This window comes from Chenopodium album, chromosome 20, assembly GCF_948465745.1.
Source record: "Chenopodium album chromosome 20, dcCheAlbu1.1, whole genome shotgun sequence".
Classification (NCBI taxonomy): domain Eukaryota; kingdom Viridiplantae; phylum Streptophyta; class Magnoliopsida; order Caryophyllales; family Amaranthaceae; genus Chenopodium; species Chenopodium album.
The window spans coordinates 28,280,135-28,298,231 of NC_137853.1; the positions used below are offsets into that span (position 1 = coordinate 28,280,135).

At 35.7% G+C, this 18,097-nt stretch overlaps 1 protein-coding gene across 5 annotated transcripts; it reads left to right on the forward strand.

Moving 5' to 3' along the window:
- The first annotated feature begins 212 nt into the window (after nucleotides 1-212).
- Nucleotides 213-13,853, forward strand: LOC145596573 (transcription factor GTE10-like). 5 transcript variants are annotated; one of them, XM_081652757.1, is made up of 11 exons: nucleotides 213-348; nucleotides 654-1,940; nucleotides 2,157-2,205; nucleotides 2,326-2,481; nucleotides 11,530-11,600; nucleotides 11,819-11,888; nucleotides 12,048-12,128; nucleotides 12,212-12,327; nucleotides 12,440-12,506; nucleotides 12,625-12,755; nucleotides 13,103-13,853. In XM_081652757.1, the coding sequence occupies exons 2-11, from the start codon at nucleotides 663-665 to the stop codon at nucleotides 13,385-13,387; spliced, it is 2,304 nt and encodes a 767-aa protein (XP_081508883.1). In that variant the 5' UTR covers nucleotides 213-348; nucleotides 654-662; the 3' UTR covers nucleotides 13,388-13,853. The 5 variants fall into 5 exon arrangements, with proteins under 5 accessions (XP_081508883.1, XP_081508882.1, XP_081508885.1 ...); XM_081652756.1 differs by having other exon boundaries at nucleotides 238-348; nucleotides 624-1,940; XM_081652759.1 differs by having other exon boundaries at nucleotides 238-348; nucleotides 624-1,940; nucleotides 2,326-2,466.
- The last annotated feature ends 4,244 nt before the right edge of the window (nucleotides 13,854-18,097 follow it).

Sequence of the window (18,097 nt, forward strand, 5' to 3'; positions counted from 1 at the left end):
AGAAAAAAAGAAGTTTCCATAGTTCGATTAGTTTCCTAATTCAAAACCAAATTTAACACTTCCTTTCCTTAATTTTTTCTACCTATTTTCTTCCCTCTTTTTTTTCCCTTTTCTTTTTTCTTTTTTCTTTTTCACTTTTATGCTTATAAATTTCACTCCTTTATTACGAAAATACCCCTATTATTTGTGAAGAGTATAACAACTGTTATTGAATAAAAACGACTCCGTTTTCCGCTGCGTCGCTGCACCCCTCTCCCCTTTCTCTCTCTCCTCCATTGAAGCGAACTCTGAATTCTCCATTGAAGCGCCTTCTGAGCTATCTTTCCTCCATTGGAGCATCTTTCCGAGGTAAGATTTCTGTTTTTTCCTTTCATTATTAATCGAATATTGAATAAATTCACAATCTTGAATTGTATTTCAATTTAATTTTTTTAGTAGTCAATTTAGGGTTCATTCAAGGTGAATAATTGAACTATTGATTATGATTCCTGAAGTTATTATAGATTATAATTTGCGATTTCGTTGCTAGAATTTTGATATGAATTTAAGCTAGAAGAATTTAGGGCGATTTTTCGAGCCCAATTTCATAATTTGAGTCAAATCTGGCTGCTAATGTGTTGCAGGATTTTGATTATATAACCCTTTAATGTTAGGTCAGAATTATGAAAAAAATGAAAATGGACATGTTTTCCATGGGTCCAGGGCGCCCGCCCGTCATGCCCTGGATTAGGGACGGTCCTGAATATCGGCATGCTGTGGAAACCACAGCCGAGTCAGAGGGTTTTGGGAGTTCGGGTCGGGTAGACACGGAGATGACGCTTTCTGAGGATTCGTGTTCTCCAAAGAGGAAGCGTATCAGTTTAAATGGGGATAGTCATGATCAGTTTGGGGTTCCTATGCAAGTTTTGTCATTTTCAAAGATGTCGAGATTAGAAAGGAAGGATTTGGAGGTTCGGTTAAGGAGGGAGCTTGAAGAGATTCGGATTTTACAGAGGAGAGTTGCATCGTTCAGTACGAGTGCTGCTGTTTTATCACCGGCGAGTGACATTCGTAGTTGTAGTGATGGGCAGAAGAGGCCTCCACTTGAGAATCCCCTTAGACGGCCTGAGCATCCAGTTCAGGGGAAGAAACAGCCTGTAGGTCGTAATGGGGCTCGTGTGAAAAAAGGGTTTTCTAAACAAATTGATCCTCCAAAGCAAGTCACATCAGTAAATGCAGCTAACCCTATGCTGATGAAGCGATGTGAAAACCTCTTGAGTTGGTTGATGGGACATCAGTATGGTTGGGTTTTTAATGAACCTGTTGATGTTGTCAAGCTAAATATTCCTGATTATTATACTGTGATAAAGCATCCCATGGATTTTGGTACAATCAGAAACAAGTTATCTAGAGGGGAATACAGTAATCCATTGGGCTTTGCTTCGGATGTTAGGCTTACTTTTTCAAATGCGTTGACATACAATCCACCTGGAAATGATGTTAATTTCATGGCCACTGCACTTAGTAAATCTTTTGAGCAGAGGTGGAGAGCAATTGAGAAAAAGGTCCCAACCAATACAGATGCTCAGGTATTGCCATCACACTTAAATGCCCCCATACGGAATGAACCTACAGCCCATCATATTCCATCTTCTAAGAAAAAGAAGGTTGCTCCTGTGGGATATGTAGGGAAGTCAGAGCCTGTTAAGAAGGTCATGACAGTTGATGAGAGACATAAACTGAGCACGGAACTAGAGTCATTGATTGCTGATTTGCCAGATACTATAATCGAATTCTTGAAAGAAAATAGTTCTGGTGATGGGCAAGATGGTGAGGAGGAGATTGAGATTGATATTGATGCTCTCAGTGATGATGTGCTCTTTAAGCTACGAAAGTTGTTAGATGACTTCCTGCTGGAGAAAAAGAAGAACGAGGCAAGGGCTGAGCCCTGCGAAATGGAGGTACTTCTTTATGCTATATCCTATTTCTGGGTTCAAATTCTTTATTTACTATTACTTTTTTGGAAAGAGCTTACTCCTAGTTTCTCCCCCTGTCATGTGATTGTGACTTATGACAGTTATGAGCATCTGATTATAACACTGTGACTTTTTGTGCATTCTGTGTAACAACTGCGATATTTATATGATTTCTTTCTTGATTTCCTCTCTTTTTTACAGTTACATAATGAGTCTGGGTTTAGCAATTCATCTATTCAAGCTGGAAAAGGTATTAATGATTCATTTAGAAGGATACTTGGATAAAATGCTAATATGGAAGTGAGTCCTTTGTTTAACTATTTAATTTTTTTTTTTTTTTATTTGTTGCTCCGGATGGTTCATGTTTCAGGCAATGATGCAGTTGACGAGGAAATTGATATTGGAGGTAGTGACCATCCTATTTCAAGCATCCCTGCAGTAGAGACAGAGAAAGATACAGCCAATAAGAACAATAGATGCAGTAGTCCTACCAGTTCCAGCAGTGACTCAGGTTCATCATCTAGTGGTTGGTTCTTTAGTCAACTTTTTGCTTTGATTCCTTTTCAAGAGCTCTTTATTGTATATTATTGACGGCTATGAATGGCTGTACTTTCCCATACACCCATAGAATTATTTGGCTAAAACCAGCAAGCCTTCATGGCTTTGTTTATGCTTGCATTGTATTTATAACCATATTCTTGACCTACTCCATCCTATTTTCTAAAATCTTTTTTTATTTTTATTTTTATTTTTTTTTATTTTTATTGGTTTTAGGCATTTCCACATATATTATGAAAATTGGTCAGTTGGCCTTTAAAACGTTAAATGTGTGCTAAATAACAAGATGAACAGAGCGATAAATAGGCAGTAAGAAAATGTGTTGAAATTTTGGGAGAAACTGGTTGATGTGATGGAGAGAGAACTAGTAAGAGAAATTAGGATTCAATTCATACTAGAGGGGGGATGGGGAGCCTTTTTCCAAAGTAGGTAAGTGGAAGATAAATTTGGGAAATCTTAAAATGGCATTGTAGAAGGTGAGTCTAGGGCAGTTGGAGATCTATTATGTTACCGTTGATACCTTCTTCAATTCTTTTGATCTAGTTTAATGCTAATGTTGCTAGGAATTGCTCACTTCCCATTGCTTTTGTACAAAATTAAATTATTCTTCTCTAAATCTTCTGTCATTGTTTTTTTTTTTTTATACTTGGAATTTGCGGATGTAGCTATTTAGGGTCCAAGGTAGGTCAGCTTCCAACCAATCAAACAAATTTTATTAAGATGTCTTAGAGGAATTATATCATTAAGATGTTTGAGTATATGAAATGCTTATTAACAAAAGTAGTAGGATGGCTTTTCTTGATTTCATATAATTTCTAGCTTCTAATTTACAGGTAACATAGTTCTACCTCCTATTTTTTAACATTTATTGTTTGCATAATAATTAATAACTAATGCAATTAGAAAGAGAAGTTGATGTGGTGATTGGGTGAAAGAAAAAGGTGGATAATCTAAAAGGTGATGGGTGTACAAAAAAGGTCGGTAAAGTAAGAGAGAATGAGTGAAACAATGTAAATATTACAGGGTTTAAGGTAATAAGGATTTATTCTCGTCACCGTATTTAAGGTGTTCTAATTTAAATTTTTAAAGTTCTAGTTTGGTCTCGTCTTTGATAAGAGTTATTATCTTAATGATATTGTTTGATTTTATGCGAATTTTTCTGGATGTGGTCCGATTTCAATATGAATAAGTGATAAGAATGAGGTGATGAGAATACAATAAAGTTAAAATGTTAAGAACTTTTTGAAATGGACGAAAAATATAAAGTTGTGAAACCTTCCAGAAAGGACGTAGTATAATTTGGACTTAGTTATAAGATACTAAAATAATAATACTTTATTCTGAATATGGGATGTGATATTTATATATCCATGTGAGGTGGAACTCATTTTTATCATTGCTAAATTGCTAATGCTTGCTTTGCATTGCATAAGATTTCATTTGATTCCAGGGAGTTCCCTTTTGAGACTCAGAATGACCACCTTCATAGCTACTTTTATTCACTACAATTTAATGCATGTCTTTTGTCCACCTTCTTCCTTCTCTATGGCAAATTTTTTCATGCCACTGTGTCTGTGAGTATGTGGGGTTGCAGAGTAGGGGAAGAGTGGAGTTATATCTGGATATTGTTGCCTTTTGATAGAGTCATTTGGTTCTGGAATCGAATAGATTGGGAACTAATACCTTATCTTGCTAAATTGTTTGGTTTGAAACTTGAATGGACTTATACTTAGAGTGGAATGGATTTAGAGTCATAGGGGTGAGGTGGGTATGATACTATGATAGTATGGGGTTCGAATGGAGTTTGATACTACTGATATAAGGTTCCATGGCAGATAATGCTTAATCAATCATTAGAATGGTGTTTACTCTATTCCAGTGAGTCAAACACTCAAACCAAACACCCCTTGAATATGTTTCACGTATTGGGCAGTTGTCGCTGAGTTCTTGCTGGTAGCTTCTTTGCATATTTGCTAGTATGGCAATGATTTAGAAGCTTTTGTCAGATGTGCAGGTTACTGAATTGCTGGTATATGACTTGGTCAATGTTAAACTTCTGTAAATTTGTTAAAGCTATTGCTCAACAAGAAGACTCTTTCATTTTGCTGATCAATAAATGCCATTGTGGATGTTGTATGAACATCTTCAATAAATTGTACTGGGTTTGTATTTGTTCATGTATCAAATGGGCAATACCAAGGTGCTATGTGTGAAAACTAGTATATTTCTTCTGGTCTGAGCATGTTTTTTGTACTATTTTGTTGTGTTCGGCTATGTGCATATGCAACTGCTAAATATGCCTAGTTTAATTAGGTACGAAATGCTGATGTGTAGTGACCACAGTAATTAGGATAGAGCCTTAGTAGATTCAAAGTTTAAATTTTACTATCTGATATCCTATTTGATTGATTGATAGAGCCTCAGTAGTGACTAGTTATGGGATTAAGGCTTTGATTGATTGATAGAGCCTCAGTAGTGACCAGTTATGGGATTAAGGTTTTGATTGATTGATTGATTGATTGATATCATATTTGTGGATTTTATATGTCTTTTATTGTGATGAACCACAATTAAGATCCTTGGTTTCAACACAACACTCCTTGGCTCATGTCACGGGAAAATCAGCAGAATTGGTAGAAGTAATGAAAAGACGACGCGTGAACATCATGTGCCTCCAAGAGACAAGATGGACAGGAGAAGGAGCTCGAGGCTTGGTTTTGGGGTATAAGGTATGGTATGTTGGGCAAGAAACGAGCCACAGAACAAGGAATGGTGGAGCTAGGAACGGAGTTGGTGTGGTTCTCGATGAGAGGTTGGCAAAAGAGGTGATCGAGGTCTATCGGAAGAACGATAGGTTGATAAGGCTGAAGTTGCTATGTGGCAAGGAGATTGTGAATGTTATCAGTGCTTATGCTCCCCAAGTGGGTTTAGATGCAGAAGAGAAACGACAATTTTGGGAGGACCTAGACGAGGTGGTGCAGGGTGTCCACCACTCAGAGAAGTTATATATTGGAGGGGATCTAAATGGGCACGTTGGGGCGAGCCGAGATGACTATGAGAGTGTCCATGGAGGCTTTGGGTATGGGCAGAGGGACGCCGGTGGTGAAGCTATTATGGATTTTGCCCAATCATATGATTTAATTTTGGCTAATACTTGGTTTAAGAAGAGGAATTCACACTTGATAACTTTTCGGAATGGAGCAAATGCAACTCAAATAGACTTCCTGCTCACAAGGAGCATAGATAGACAAAGTTGCATAAACTGTAAGGTTATCCCAGGGGAGAGTGTGGTCACCCAACACCGGCTATTGGTAATGACTATTCGTCGGAAAGAGAAGGCGAAGAAAAAAGTTAGACAAGAAGAACCAAGGATAAGATGGTGGACCCTAAGGGATGCAAAAGCTAAGGTTTTTACAGAAAAGGTAATTGAAGAAGCGGATTGGGATGGAGAGGTGGATCCGGACATGACCTGGTTACGAATGAAGAACTGTTTCCTAAGAGTGGCCAAAGAGGTCTTAGGGGAAGTAAGGGGAAGAACTTCGGTACAGAGAGATACTTCGTGGTGGAATGAAGAGGTGAAAGCAGTAATTAAGCAAAAAAGGGAATGCTATCAAGCCTTAGGAAAATGTAGGAGTGATGAAACCTTTGCAGCGTATAAGGAGGCTAAGAGTAAGGCAAAGGCAGCTGTTCGCCAAGCAAAAGAAAAGGCATATCAGGAGGTTTATGAAAAGCTTGATTCCAAGGAGGGAGAAAGGATCATTTATAAGATGGCAAAGAGAAGACAAGAGGCAAGGAAGGATATTGGCATGGTGAAGTGTGTCAAAGATAAGAACCAAATGGTCCTAGTGCAAGAGGAGGGCATCAAGGACAGGTGGAAGGGGTACTTCGATGAATTATTTAATGGAAGTAATGGAGTTGTGATAGGAGATACCTCTATGAGTGATGAAGAAATCAACATGGAGTATGTGCGAAGGATTAGGAGAGTAGAGGTGGAGATTGCACTGAGGAAGATGAAACCTAAGAAGGCGGTTGGCCCTGATGGGGTACCGATAGAGGTGTGGAGGTGTTTGGGTAAGATTGGTATTGATTGGTTAACAAACCTTTTCAACAAGATATGGACGGCTACAAGGATCCCTCAAGATTGGAGGAAGAGCACCTTGGTCCCGGTTTATAAAAACAAAGGAGACGCTCAAGATTGTTCTAACTATCGAGGAATTAAGCTTATGAGCCATACTATGAAGTTGTGGGAAAGGGTGATTGAACAAAGGTTGAGGGCATGCACAAGCATTTCAGATAACCAATTTGGTTTTATGCCTGGGAGATCTACTATGGACGCAATCCATTTGATAAGACAAATGATGGAGTTTTATAGGGTAAAGAAGAAAGATCTTCATATGGTCTTTATTGATTTAGAGAAGGCATATGACAAGGTGCCAAGAGAGATACTTTGGTGGGCAATGTTGAAGAAAGGTATCCCACGAAGGTATGTAGACCTAGTTAAGGATATGTATCGGGATGTGTCAACAAATGTGAGGACATGCGGAGGGTTGACAAAAGATTTCCCTATTACAATCGGATTGCATCAAGGGTCTGCATTAAGCCCTTTTCTTTTTGCAACGGTTCTAGACGAATTAACTAGACCAATTCAAGATGAGGTTCCATGGTGTATGCTGTTCGCAGATGATATCGTTTTGGTGGATGAGACTAAGGATGGGGTTAATGTCAAGTTGGAGCAATGGAGGCAAAGGTTGGAATCTAGAGGGTTTAAGCTAAGTCGGAGTAAGACTGAATATTTGGTATGTCGTTTTGGCACTCAGAGGGGGACAAGCAATGAAGTGGTGAGTTTGGATGGAAAGGATTTGACCATGAGTGAATGTTTTAAGTACCTAGGGTCGATCATCCAGAAGAATGGTGACATTGATCAAGACGTGACCCACAGGATTAAGTCAGGGTGGCTTAAATGGAGAGCGGCCACGGGAGTGCTATGCGACCGCAGCATTCCCTTAAAGTTGAAGGGAAAATTCTACAGGACTGCCATAAGACCAGTGTTGCTCTATGGTACAGAATGTTGGGCTTCTAAGAAAGAGCATATTAAAAAGATGGAGGTTACGGAAATGCGCATGTTAAGGTGGATGTGTGGAAACACTTTAAGAGATAGAATCAGAAATGAGGTTATTCGCAAGAAAGTAGGTGTGGCGGGCATTGTAGATAAATTAAGGGAAAATCGTCTGCGTTGGTTTGGACATGTAAGACGGAGACCCGAGGGTGCACCGGTGCGAAGAGTGGAAGAGTGGGACCATGGAGGGATTAAACGAGGAAGAGGGAGACCAAAGATGACTTGGTTGGAAGGAGTGAGGAAGGATATGAAGTGCATGGATTTACGTGAGGATGAAGTTTTGGATCGTAAGGGATGGAGGAGAAAGATTTATGTTGATGACTACACGGAATAATCAAATTTGGTTCATGTTAGCCGACCCCACTTTTGGGATTAAGGCTTTGATTGATTGATTGATTGATTGATATGGTTTCAACACAACACTCCATCTTATTCTAATAAGTCTTTCGAGGGTTTGGTTTTGTTTGGTTGATTTCCCTCAAACTTGCAGTGGGCTTTGTATAGGTGGTTTTGGGAAGAATGAGAGATTAAAGGCAATTAAGGAAAGAGCTATGGGATGTGAAGTGTGGTTGTTGTATTAATATTGCTTCTAGATATGAGTAGATTTATATAATAATAGTTGGAATGACTAATGCTTATGGATCTACTGAGTGATGGATGGAAGAGTAGAGAGGTGTGTGTGTGTGTTTTTGTTCTTTTTTTTTGTTTTGGGGGGGGGGGGGGGGTTTAATGTTTTAACTTTATTTTTATGTAATTCCTAAACAAAAGTAGAAACTAATAATTAGCTCATTGTTGCTATCTTGCTAACATTTTAGTATAATGTCTAACATTAGAACTAATAATTGATCATTAGCTTAAAGTGCTGACTCTATCATGTGCCGTGGAATGTATGGACGCATTTGTTGCGGATTGTCATTTTTAGCAGAAAAACCCTACCATTAGTGAAACAAATCATATGCTAATCTGCATACTTGTACTCTTGATTGATGCTGGGAGAAATCTTGTTTTGACATTATTAGGCACTGACGTGATTTCTGACATGATTACAACACTAATAATGGCAGAAATTAAGAAGAAAGATAAGGATTATCTATAGTACTATATAAAGAGAAAGGACCTTTTCGTCGATAAATTTTGCTTTTCCTAATATATTCTTCTTCTTTTTTAAAATTACATTATTTACCCACAATTAAAAATTATTTTATCATAACTACCCATAAGCATTAACCATTAAATAAATTAATAAAAAAAACTACCTATCATAACTACCCTTAATAACAGCTCCACTTCTTTCACATAAATGTATATCTTCAACTGTTCTTACTCCCTATAAAAAATAAATCTGCTCTTGATTTTATTTTATTTTTATGGTTGATTTTTTTTTACTTCTAATTTTTATATTGCTATGCGTGTACCTCTTAGCTTGTAGTATTAAGATGAGGATTACACTGGATTGAATGATAATTCCACATTCGAGAGGTGGATTCTCTCTCAAGTATGAGCTTTCGAGAGGCTCGAGGCTCACTCTCTCCCAATAACAAACCTCACAATATTCAACATATGCTTATTCCTCCTAATGAGGCCTATTTATAGAAAAACTCTCCTAACAAACCTCTAGTTTATTCCCCAAGTCACTACTAATAGACTATGACTAACATGCCCACCCCTTAATATTAATTCCTTGCAGGACACAATGATAGTAAAGTTTGGCCAACATTCATTGGATGGTCACTTATATTTGGATGTTGAATGCGTCAATGTGATGACATTGACATTCTGTGAAGTACTTTAGCAGTGTACCCTACAGATTTCTTCTTGATATGAGAAGGATGTATGATCCTGATCTATTGCTGAAATTTTTGATTTGGCTTGCTGATGAACTTTAAATTAGCTTGACCATGTCCTGTGGGGTCTTAAGCAAAAAGCTTGTTTGGATAATTTTGGCAATAAACCTTGAATAATTAATGGATTGTGAAATATCGGTCCATCTATTGAGTTATCATCTGCAATTGTGATAGGGGTAATCAATCATTGTTCGGGAAGCATATCTATTTTGTAGTACGTCATACTCTGTGGTTTGATTTTGCAAGTAGATAGCATGTATCTCTCTTGGAAGGTTGAGTTATACTTGTGCTCCTAGCTTTACTTTCAAGTTTCAAAATTTGAAATATGCTTGTGTTGGTGAGTTTACGTGTACTTCTGACTTCTAAGCTTTGTCTTGTTCTGGTGTGTATGGATTTCCTTTGGATTGATGTCATATTAAGTTGTCCCTTTGTACACGTCTCTACTTTGCCTTAGAGAGATTGTACATTTGTACCCACACTTTTTTCTTCCGTAGTATATGAGAAAAAGTCTAGCAAGCTTCCTCATCAGACCAAACTCGTGTGTTTTGAAAGAGTTGAGGTTCTTTAAGGTGATGGGATCCTAGAGCTTACTTATGAGACAAGAGCAATAGATACACACCTAGGGGCTGAGGAAGAGTTGGTTTTTTTTTTTTTCCTTTTGAAGTTTTACTGGACCAGTCTGCGTAATCTGGGCTTAGGCCAGAGACCTTGCCCGAGGAGTACATTAGCACTCACTGATGGAGTCATCCTGAAATCATTACAACTGTCATGAAATTGACCATTAAATTTCTTTTTTCTTTATTTCTATTTTTTTTTTCTTTTTTTTTTTTAAATTTTTTTTTTTTTTTTATTTTTTTTTTTTTTTTATTTGGGAGTATTAAGTACATCCATAATTCTGAGCTTCATGTTCCTCCTTCCAAGAGATTTGACTAAGCTAGGGCACCCTCTTTGTAGATGTCTATTGCCCCTGGTGCTGAAAGATTTTTTGGTCAACATATTTCAGCTTTGGATGCCTTTTAGTTTATGTGAAAGTGCACACAATTGATGTTTTTATTCAATGCTTTCCAAATATTCAAAAGAACCAGGTTAATGCCTTTTTTGTATTCTTAAGATTGAATGTTTAGTGACACACACTGGACTCAGATTATTATCTGGTGGAGAAAATAAGACCGGCTTTGGCTTGGGTTTGAGGAATGAGAGACAAGTGTAACGCTGCTAAGTCTCATATCTGATAAATTATGAGAGGTATTATTGACTTGTAAGAGATATAGCCTAAGAAAATATTTAGGCCTTATATGGGCCTAGATTTCTCACCAGTGGTTGTGCTGTTATTTTGTTTCTCAAGATTCAGTTGTCCAATTTAAGAAACCAGGAGGTTTTCACAAAAAACTCTAATGGTTCTAAAATATTATTGATGAGGGGAATTATATATAAGATTTTAATGAAAGCAAACTAGTATTCCATTATAAGGTACCTTGCTGGTGAAATCTCTTTTAAAAGAAGCATTGTGTATTCCTGTTTTAGAAGCATACAGACACCAGCTAATTCTAAATTCTTTTTATATGTGGATTAAGCACTCAACAAGGTTGCCCAACTTGTGCTTAATTCTTTGCAAGATTGATTTCTGATATATTGTTTGGCAGAGATTCTTATTGGTGATTTTATTTTATATATGGTAGCTGCTCCTGGAGTCCTGGTTGGCTCTCTTTTGTATGTTCAAGTCAAGAGAGTAGATGGTTTTAGTAATTTGTAAAGCCTTCTATATAGCTAAGAAAACTCACATGTAGTGCGGAAGCAATCACAAGCTCACAACCATATCTATTGGTGCTTCATGATTTGTTGAGAACTGGTGAATATGATGCAATGAGCAACACATATTGCGTGGGAAACCGATATATTTTGCATCTGTTTGCCTTTTTCATTCTTAGCATATTCTATCTTTTAACTTACTGTAAAAATTTTGCCTTTGGCACTTCACCCTTTTTACTTAAGTGATAAATTTTTTAATATATGATCCCCTCACCCACGTTAATGTGTTTGCTTCATTGCTTTTCAGATTCAGATTCAGGCAGTTCTAGTAGTGAATCTGAAGGCGCAAAAGCTTTACCTCCGGGTAACAAGCTGCAGGTACAATTGTAACAAATATTGTTGTATGTTATGATGAGTTCTGTGATGGATTTTTCTTATATCCTCAGCATTATCACTCTTAATGTCATAAAATAAAATCCATTCCCCCCCCCCCCCCCCTCCCCCTCCTCCCCCCAATAAAAATTATAATAAAATAAAAAGGGAAGTTGTAGCAAGTTATATTTTGGTGTACTTATGTCTATTTGCATCATTGGTAGCCAACTGCAAATGCCAACGAAAGTGCGGACCAGAATCGAAGTGACATTGATCAGGAAGCTGGGATAAATCGTGAGTTCTACAAGCTTGCATATGTTCCTTTGATAGAAATAGAGTACAAGCTTATGGATGTGATGCCCTTAGAACTTAATCGTGCATTACAATTTTTTTTTTTCTTTATTCAGCTCTTATTTTTATCTTATTCTTAAGTCTTGATTTTATGTCGTACAGAATCTAGGAGCAGCTTGAGCCAAGTTGAACAGAGTTCCCAGACTAAGCCTCTGTCAATTGAGGTGGATGGTCTTAAAGAGGGTAAGCATGAAAATAAATCATGATCAGAAGAGTGTGCTGTTAGTTTGAGTTGCTGTCTTACCCCTTGAGCTGTAACGTGTTAGGGGAGAGTGCTCCATCTGAGAGGCAAGTCTCCCCGGATAAGCTATACCGTGCTGCTTTACTGAGGAGCCGATTTGCTGATACAATCCTCAAAGCTCAAGAAAAGACTCTTGAAAAGGTGTCATGAATGCTTTGCTTTAGGTTATTTTTTGTGGTTCTGTTGTGCTTGGTGTCATATATGAAATCCACACTTTGTCACCCACGATTCTGTGATATGCTACTTTATGCAGGGTGAAAAGCGTGATCCAGAGAAATTGCGGTTGGAAAGGGAAGAGCTTGAGAGAAGGCAAAGAGAAGGTTTGACACTATTCCTTATATTTTGAGCTTGCCTTACTGGTTTTATCTAGCTTTGGGCCTGTGGCCTTTCAGTCTTAATTATGTCATGATAGGTAACTATCTTGTTTGTGTCAATCAGAAAAGGCTAGACTACAAGCAGAAGCCAGGGCTGCGGAAGAGGCAAGAAAGAAGGCTGAAGCAGAAGCTGCAGCAGAAGCCAAAAGGAAGAGGGAATTGGAGAGGGAGGCTGCACGTCTTGCTTTGCAGAAGGTACGATGATCATATGGTACATGGTAGCATGTTTGGAAATTTATGCTTTGATGCATTTAGTAGTGGACCAAAAGAACTCGAGTCACTTGAAAATGTTCTACTTCCTACATCCTGTTTTGTTGGAGGCTTATCACCATTAAGGGTTTGCAGAGTTGTCATGTCTGATTACATTTTGACCTGCAGTTTCAAAGATATCGTATGCCTACGATTGCAAAAGCTTTTATGTCTATGCAGCATATATTATCTGTCATAACTGAAAAATTGTATTTTTCAATTCTAATTCATTTAGCTCTGAAAATTCCTGTATTTTTTTTGTTCAATCACGTGATCCTTTTGGCATTGTACAGATGGAGAAAACAGTGGATATTAATGAAAATTGTCAGTTCATGGAGGATCTTGAGATGCTCAGTGCTGCTCCTCCTGATGATCTGTCTAGTTTTATGGGCGATACAAGCCCAAATGATTCTCAAAATGGCGGTCTGGGTAGTTTCAGATTCAGGGGGAATAGCAACCCCTTGGAACAACTTGGGTTATACAGAAAAGATGACGATGAAGAGGAGGAGGAGGTTGAGGCCCCACAAAATGCTCCAGATTCAGCAGCAAACGATGTAGAGGAGGGGGAAATCGATTGACCAAGACTTTAATTTCTTCCCAAGCGTGCCAGTATTTCTAACTCAAATGGAGAACTGATTTCCATAGGATGTTGGAATATGGTTCGTTCATTTGTCCATCTCTGCTTTGGAGCTTTTCATGAACAATCAAATGGAAGCAGAGTTTAGCTCATTAATAGTTCAGCTACGAGGCCCTTGGATAATCTTGGTTTAGCTTCGATTTTACAGTGTTGGAGGTTATTTGTCATTTGTGCAAAAACCTACATAAAAAGTAAGCTGTGGCATTCATTGTCAGGGTGAAGGTAGCTCAGTTAATCAGGCTTTTTTTGCCCTTTATTTTTCCTGTAAAAAAGCAAAATTATTTTGTAACATGAACCATGGCACTGCTCCAGAATCAGGGGTTGTTAGTACATGTTTGGCACTGCATTAGAATCAGGGATTAGTACATGCATGCCTGCTCTATAACTGCGGGACTTAATTTATTGAATCTTAATTGTTCATACACTCAGCAAACAGGAAAAAAAAAAAAAAAAAAAAAAAAAAAAAAAAAAAAAAAAAAAAAAAAAAAAATCAATCTTTTTTCTGTTAACTCTCAAATTCCCAAGTCCCACCTTCTCGTGTATTTCCGTTCTTTCTTTGGAAAAATAACGAGGCATTGTTAATGGATACTTAGTGAATGTCTCGGGTTATGCCATGGGTAGCTATTTATTTACTTTACTTTGAATATCATATTGTAGTGTTTAAATATTTGTTGGACAAATTTATCGTGATAATTTTAACTTTGATACGATTATATTATTAATTATCTATAGGATTTTGTATAATGAATTGCATACTTTATTACCCTTTTTAATAACAAATTTTTCGTAAAATTTTTTCTAAATAATCCCAACTTTTGATTATTACCTAATAATTTCAACTTTGATGAGTTTGTCTTTAACAGTCTCAATGATCGTTAACCTGAAAAAGGTATTTTTGCTTCTGTTTTTTAAAAGCCATGTGTTAGTATGTGAATGCTTCAAAATTAAAGATAACTTCACAAATAAAAAATAAAAAATAAATAACCCAGCCAAGCCGTGAAACTTAGTCTACCCCTAACCTCACTGGAAACCCGCCTCTCCTTCTTTCCCCCACTGCCGAAAAACGAATTTAGTGTTTAGGATTTTTAATGGTCAAGGGTTCAATTCCATTCTTTTGGTGTGTATGTTATATGTATTATATTTTATTTTATTTTATTTTTTATCTTTTTTAATTCAAGGTTAATATTTTACAATTAAGTTTGTTTATTTGCTACGTATATTTTTTATCACAGGTGAGAAAATAAATTAGGGCTGATTACCAATTATGGAGTTATATCATTCTTAAGGCTTATTTAGTTCACATAATTTTTGCTTATATGATCTGATCTGATTCTGATTTGACCAAACTTTGACCATATGTATACGATAATCTACAAAGAAGAAATGTATCAAGTGGGGTCCTGTCGTATTAATATGTATTTTATCCATATGTAATTTTTTCATTACGTATTTAATACAAAAAACCGCACATTAAATAATGATTTGATCTGAACTTATTTTTTCTGAATAAAAATAAGTTGAATTAAACAAGGCCTTAGTACTCACAAATTAAATGTAATCACATCCTAAAAACACAATAAATAAAATAGAATAATGTAATTACATATAAATTTTATTTAATTAATAGATCAAGGGCCCAATTTCTCCGTCATAGCACAGGGCTTCCATCGAGACTAACATAGACATGTGTAATTTCTTGACCTTTAAAATGTATAAGGCTTTGTTCTATTCACCTTATTTTCACTTATTTCTAGAAAGTTCATATTAATGCTAATAAGTTCAAATCTTAACTTCCGAATAAAAAGTTTATATAAGTTAAATTAATAAGAGTTATTTCTACACACCCGGGTGCATGGTGCACCCAAGAGTGTTTTTTGCTCATTTGATGATTAAATGAGCAAACAATACCCCTAGGTGCATCGTGCACCCAAGTGTATAAAACAATTTCTCCAATTTTTGGCAGCATTTGGAGTTCCACATAAGCAAATATCTAGCTTATTTCAACCAATGGTAAAAGAGATTTACATTTTACTCCCTCCATTTTTTATACTTGCACCACTTTCCTTTAATGATTTTTTTTATTTTTTTATTATTTGCATCACTTTTTATTTACATATAAAGTAACTTTATACTATAATTATTATTTCTCTCTCTTACTTTAAACGCCACTCAAATGAATTTATCATTTTTCACTCTTATAGTCCCCACTACTCTTTCACATTTTTTCACTTTCATGTCCCCACATTACTTTTACCATAATAAATTATTTATCCCCACTTTACTTTTACCATAATAAATTATCTATCATATTATACCAATTCATTCTCCTATAACTCCGTGCATTTGATTTGCAAATGATGCAAATAGAAAAATAGGAGGGAATATTTTAGAATTAATAAAATCAATTGTCACATAAGCAAAATTATCGAATAAGATTTGAAATTTTAAATTCAATTGCAACGTAGGTAAAATGATCGACGAACAGTGATTTAATATTTTAATTTATTTTAAAAAAACAAAATATTATCATTTGATATTTTGGATATCATCTAAATATTGGATAAATGGTAAAGATTTTGACAATTTATTTAATTTTAGAGTTGTTATTCTACCAATGAAAAGAGTCATTTACTAATAGCAACTAATAAAATAAAATTATTATTTTTCAAACAACCAAAAATATTCTAGAGTTATTATTCAACCAATGAAAAAAGAGTTATATTTTGATTTAGAAACATATATATATATATACATATATATATATATATATATATATATATATATATATATATATATATATATATATATATATATATATATATATATATATATATATAACTTCAATTGTCACTTAACTGTAATATCAACAAATGAGATTACATCATTAATTACATAAAAAAAAATAATTATTCTAATAGAGATTCAATTTATTTATTTATTTATTTATTTATTTATTATTATTTTTTTTAATAAATATCGTGTATTACACGGGCTTATATCTAAGTTATAATTAAAATAAGTCTTAATAAGTTCGTATACAAAAATTCTTATATGTGGTTAGCCACATGGTACTTCACATATAATCACATATAAGACAATTTATTAAGTAATAGGAGATTACGATGATGAGCAAATGGGGTTACCTTAACGTATTTAGGTTACTTAAATGAACAAAAGGGGGTTACTCTCTTAAATAAGTGGAAATTTTTCTTTCACTTTTTATAACAAAAAATAGAGATTACTCGAATGAACAAATGAAGTTACTTATTTCTAAATTATTTGGTTTCCCTCTTATATAATGAACTTTAGTTACTTTTGTGGACAACATGAGGTTACTCTAATAAAAAATGAGGTTACTCATATATATAAATGAAGATTAAACCAATGTGGCCACACCGTTTGGCTGGCCACATATAAGACTTAATAAGTCCAGACATGTTCAAGTAAATTAATATGTGTTCATATAAGATACAATAAATTCTATAAGTGAAAATCAAATGCATGAATATAATGCAGACTGATTCTTTACTTATTTATTACGTTAATTCCTTAACAACGAAATATGTGTTGATGAATTAACAAGTCCCTATCTTAGAAAACCTTCTTAATATATTATTAATCATTTGAAAACAAAAAAAAAGTTATACCTGCTCATATATATCATGCTATTCAGGCAGGCCTACTTTAAGACAATAAAGACGCTTTAGCTTGAATTGATTAATTATGGTATTTAAGTATTATAGTATAGTGCCAAACTAAGTATAACTTTCTAAATCAATACCAATTAATCAAACAAGTATAACTTTAATTTCTAAATTAGGATCACTTTGTAGTAAAAATGACGTGAGATATACTTCAATTCCTACTTCATTAGTTTATACAATTCTTGTGCATTGCAAGATGACAAAATATTTGACCCACCAATTCTTGGTAAGATTTTGGTATTGCACAAGATAGCAAGTGTCTACATCCATATCTTTTTTTCTTTTCTATTCTTTTATTTATTTATTTATTATTATTATTATATTTTTTTTTTCTTTTTTTGACATAAGCTTAAGCAAATTACATATAATTATTAAATGACAAAAGACTATTGCAGGCTATAGTGGCCAAGTCATGAGCTTTCTGGACCAAATCCCGTGGAACCTTATGGATGCAGTACCAATCAAAACATGTGCTCAGTTGACGAATTCGATCTGCCGTCCAACAAAGACCAATATCACTTACCTGCGTATTCCTCAGAAGAGAATCATAGACGCTGAGTCCGTGTATATAGTTACTGCTGGCAATGACTTTGCTGCCGCCTAGTGTGAACCTTGTAGTCAGGCATTCATCTCCGCATGTAGAGCAAATTGGGCCAAACCGCTGCTAGCTCCCCCCTGTTGTTGTCCCTGATCCCCCGAATCACAACTCTCTGGGCACCAACCCATCCCTGATCTATGAGTGTGCTTATGCCAAGAACCATCCACCAGAATAATCGTTGGAATCACATTCATCCCACTATTATGAAGTACAACACACATAAATGCAGGTGGGTAGTCTTCAGCCATCTCCGGTGGGTGCAAAGATCTCAGACTATCCTCTAGTTTGTTGGAAAACAAACCCTATTGTCGCAATCCCTCGGATATTATCGCCGACGTTGACGGGGTTG

Coding starts and splice junctions, on each gene's coding strand:
- LOC145596573 (XM_081652757.1), top strand. CDS start 663: ATGAAAAAAATGAAAATGGACATGTTTTCCATGGGTCCAGGGCGCCCG. Junction 2,482..11,529: donor CTCAGGTTCATCATCTAGTG/GTTGGTTCTTTA, acceptor ATTGCTTTTCAG/ATTCAGATTCAGGCAGTTCT. Junction 11,601..11,818: donor CTCCGGGTAACAAGCTGCAG/GTACAATTGTAA, acceptor CATCATTGGTAG/CCAACTGCAAATGCCAACGA.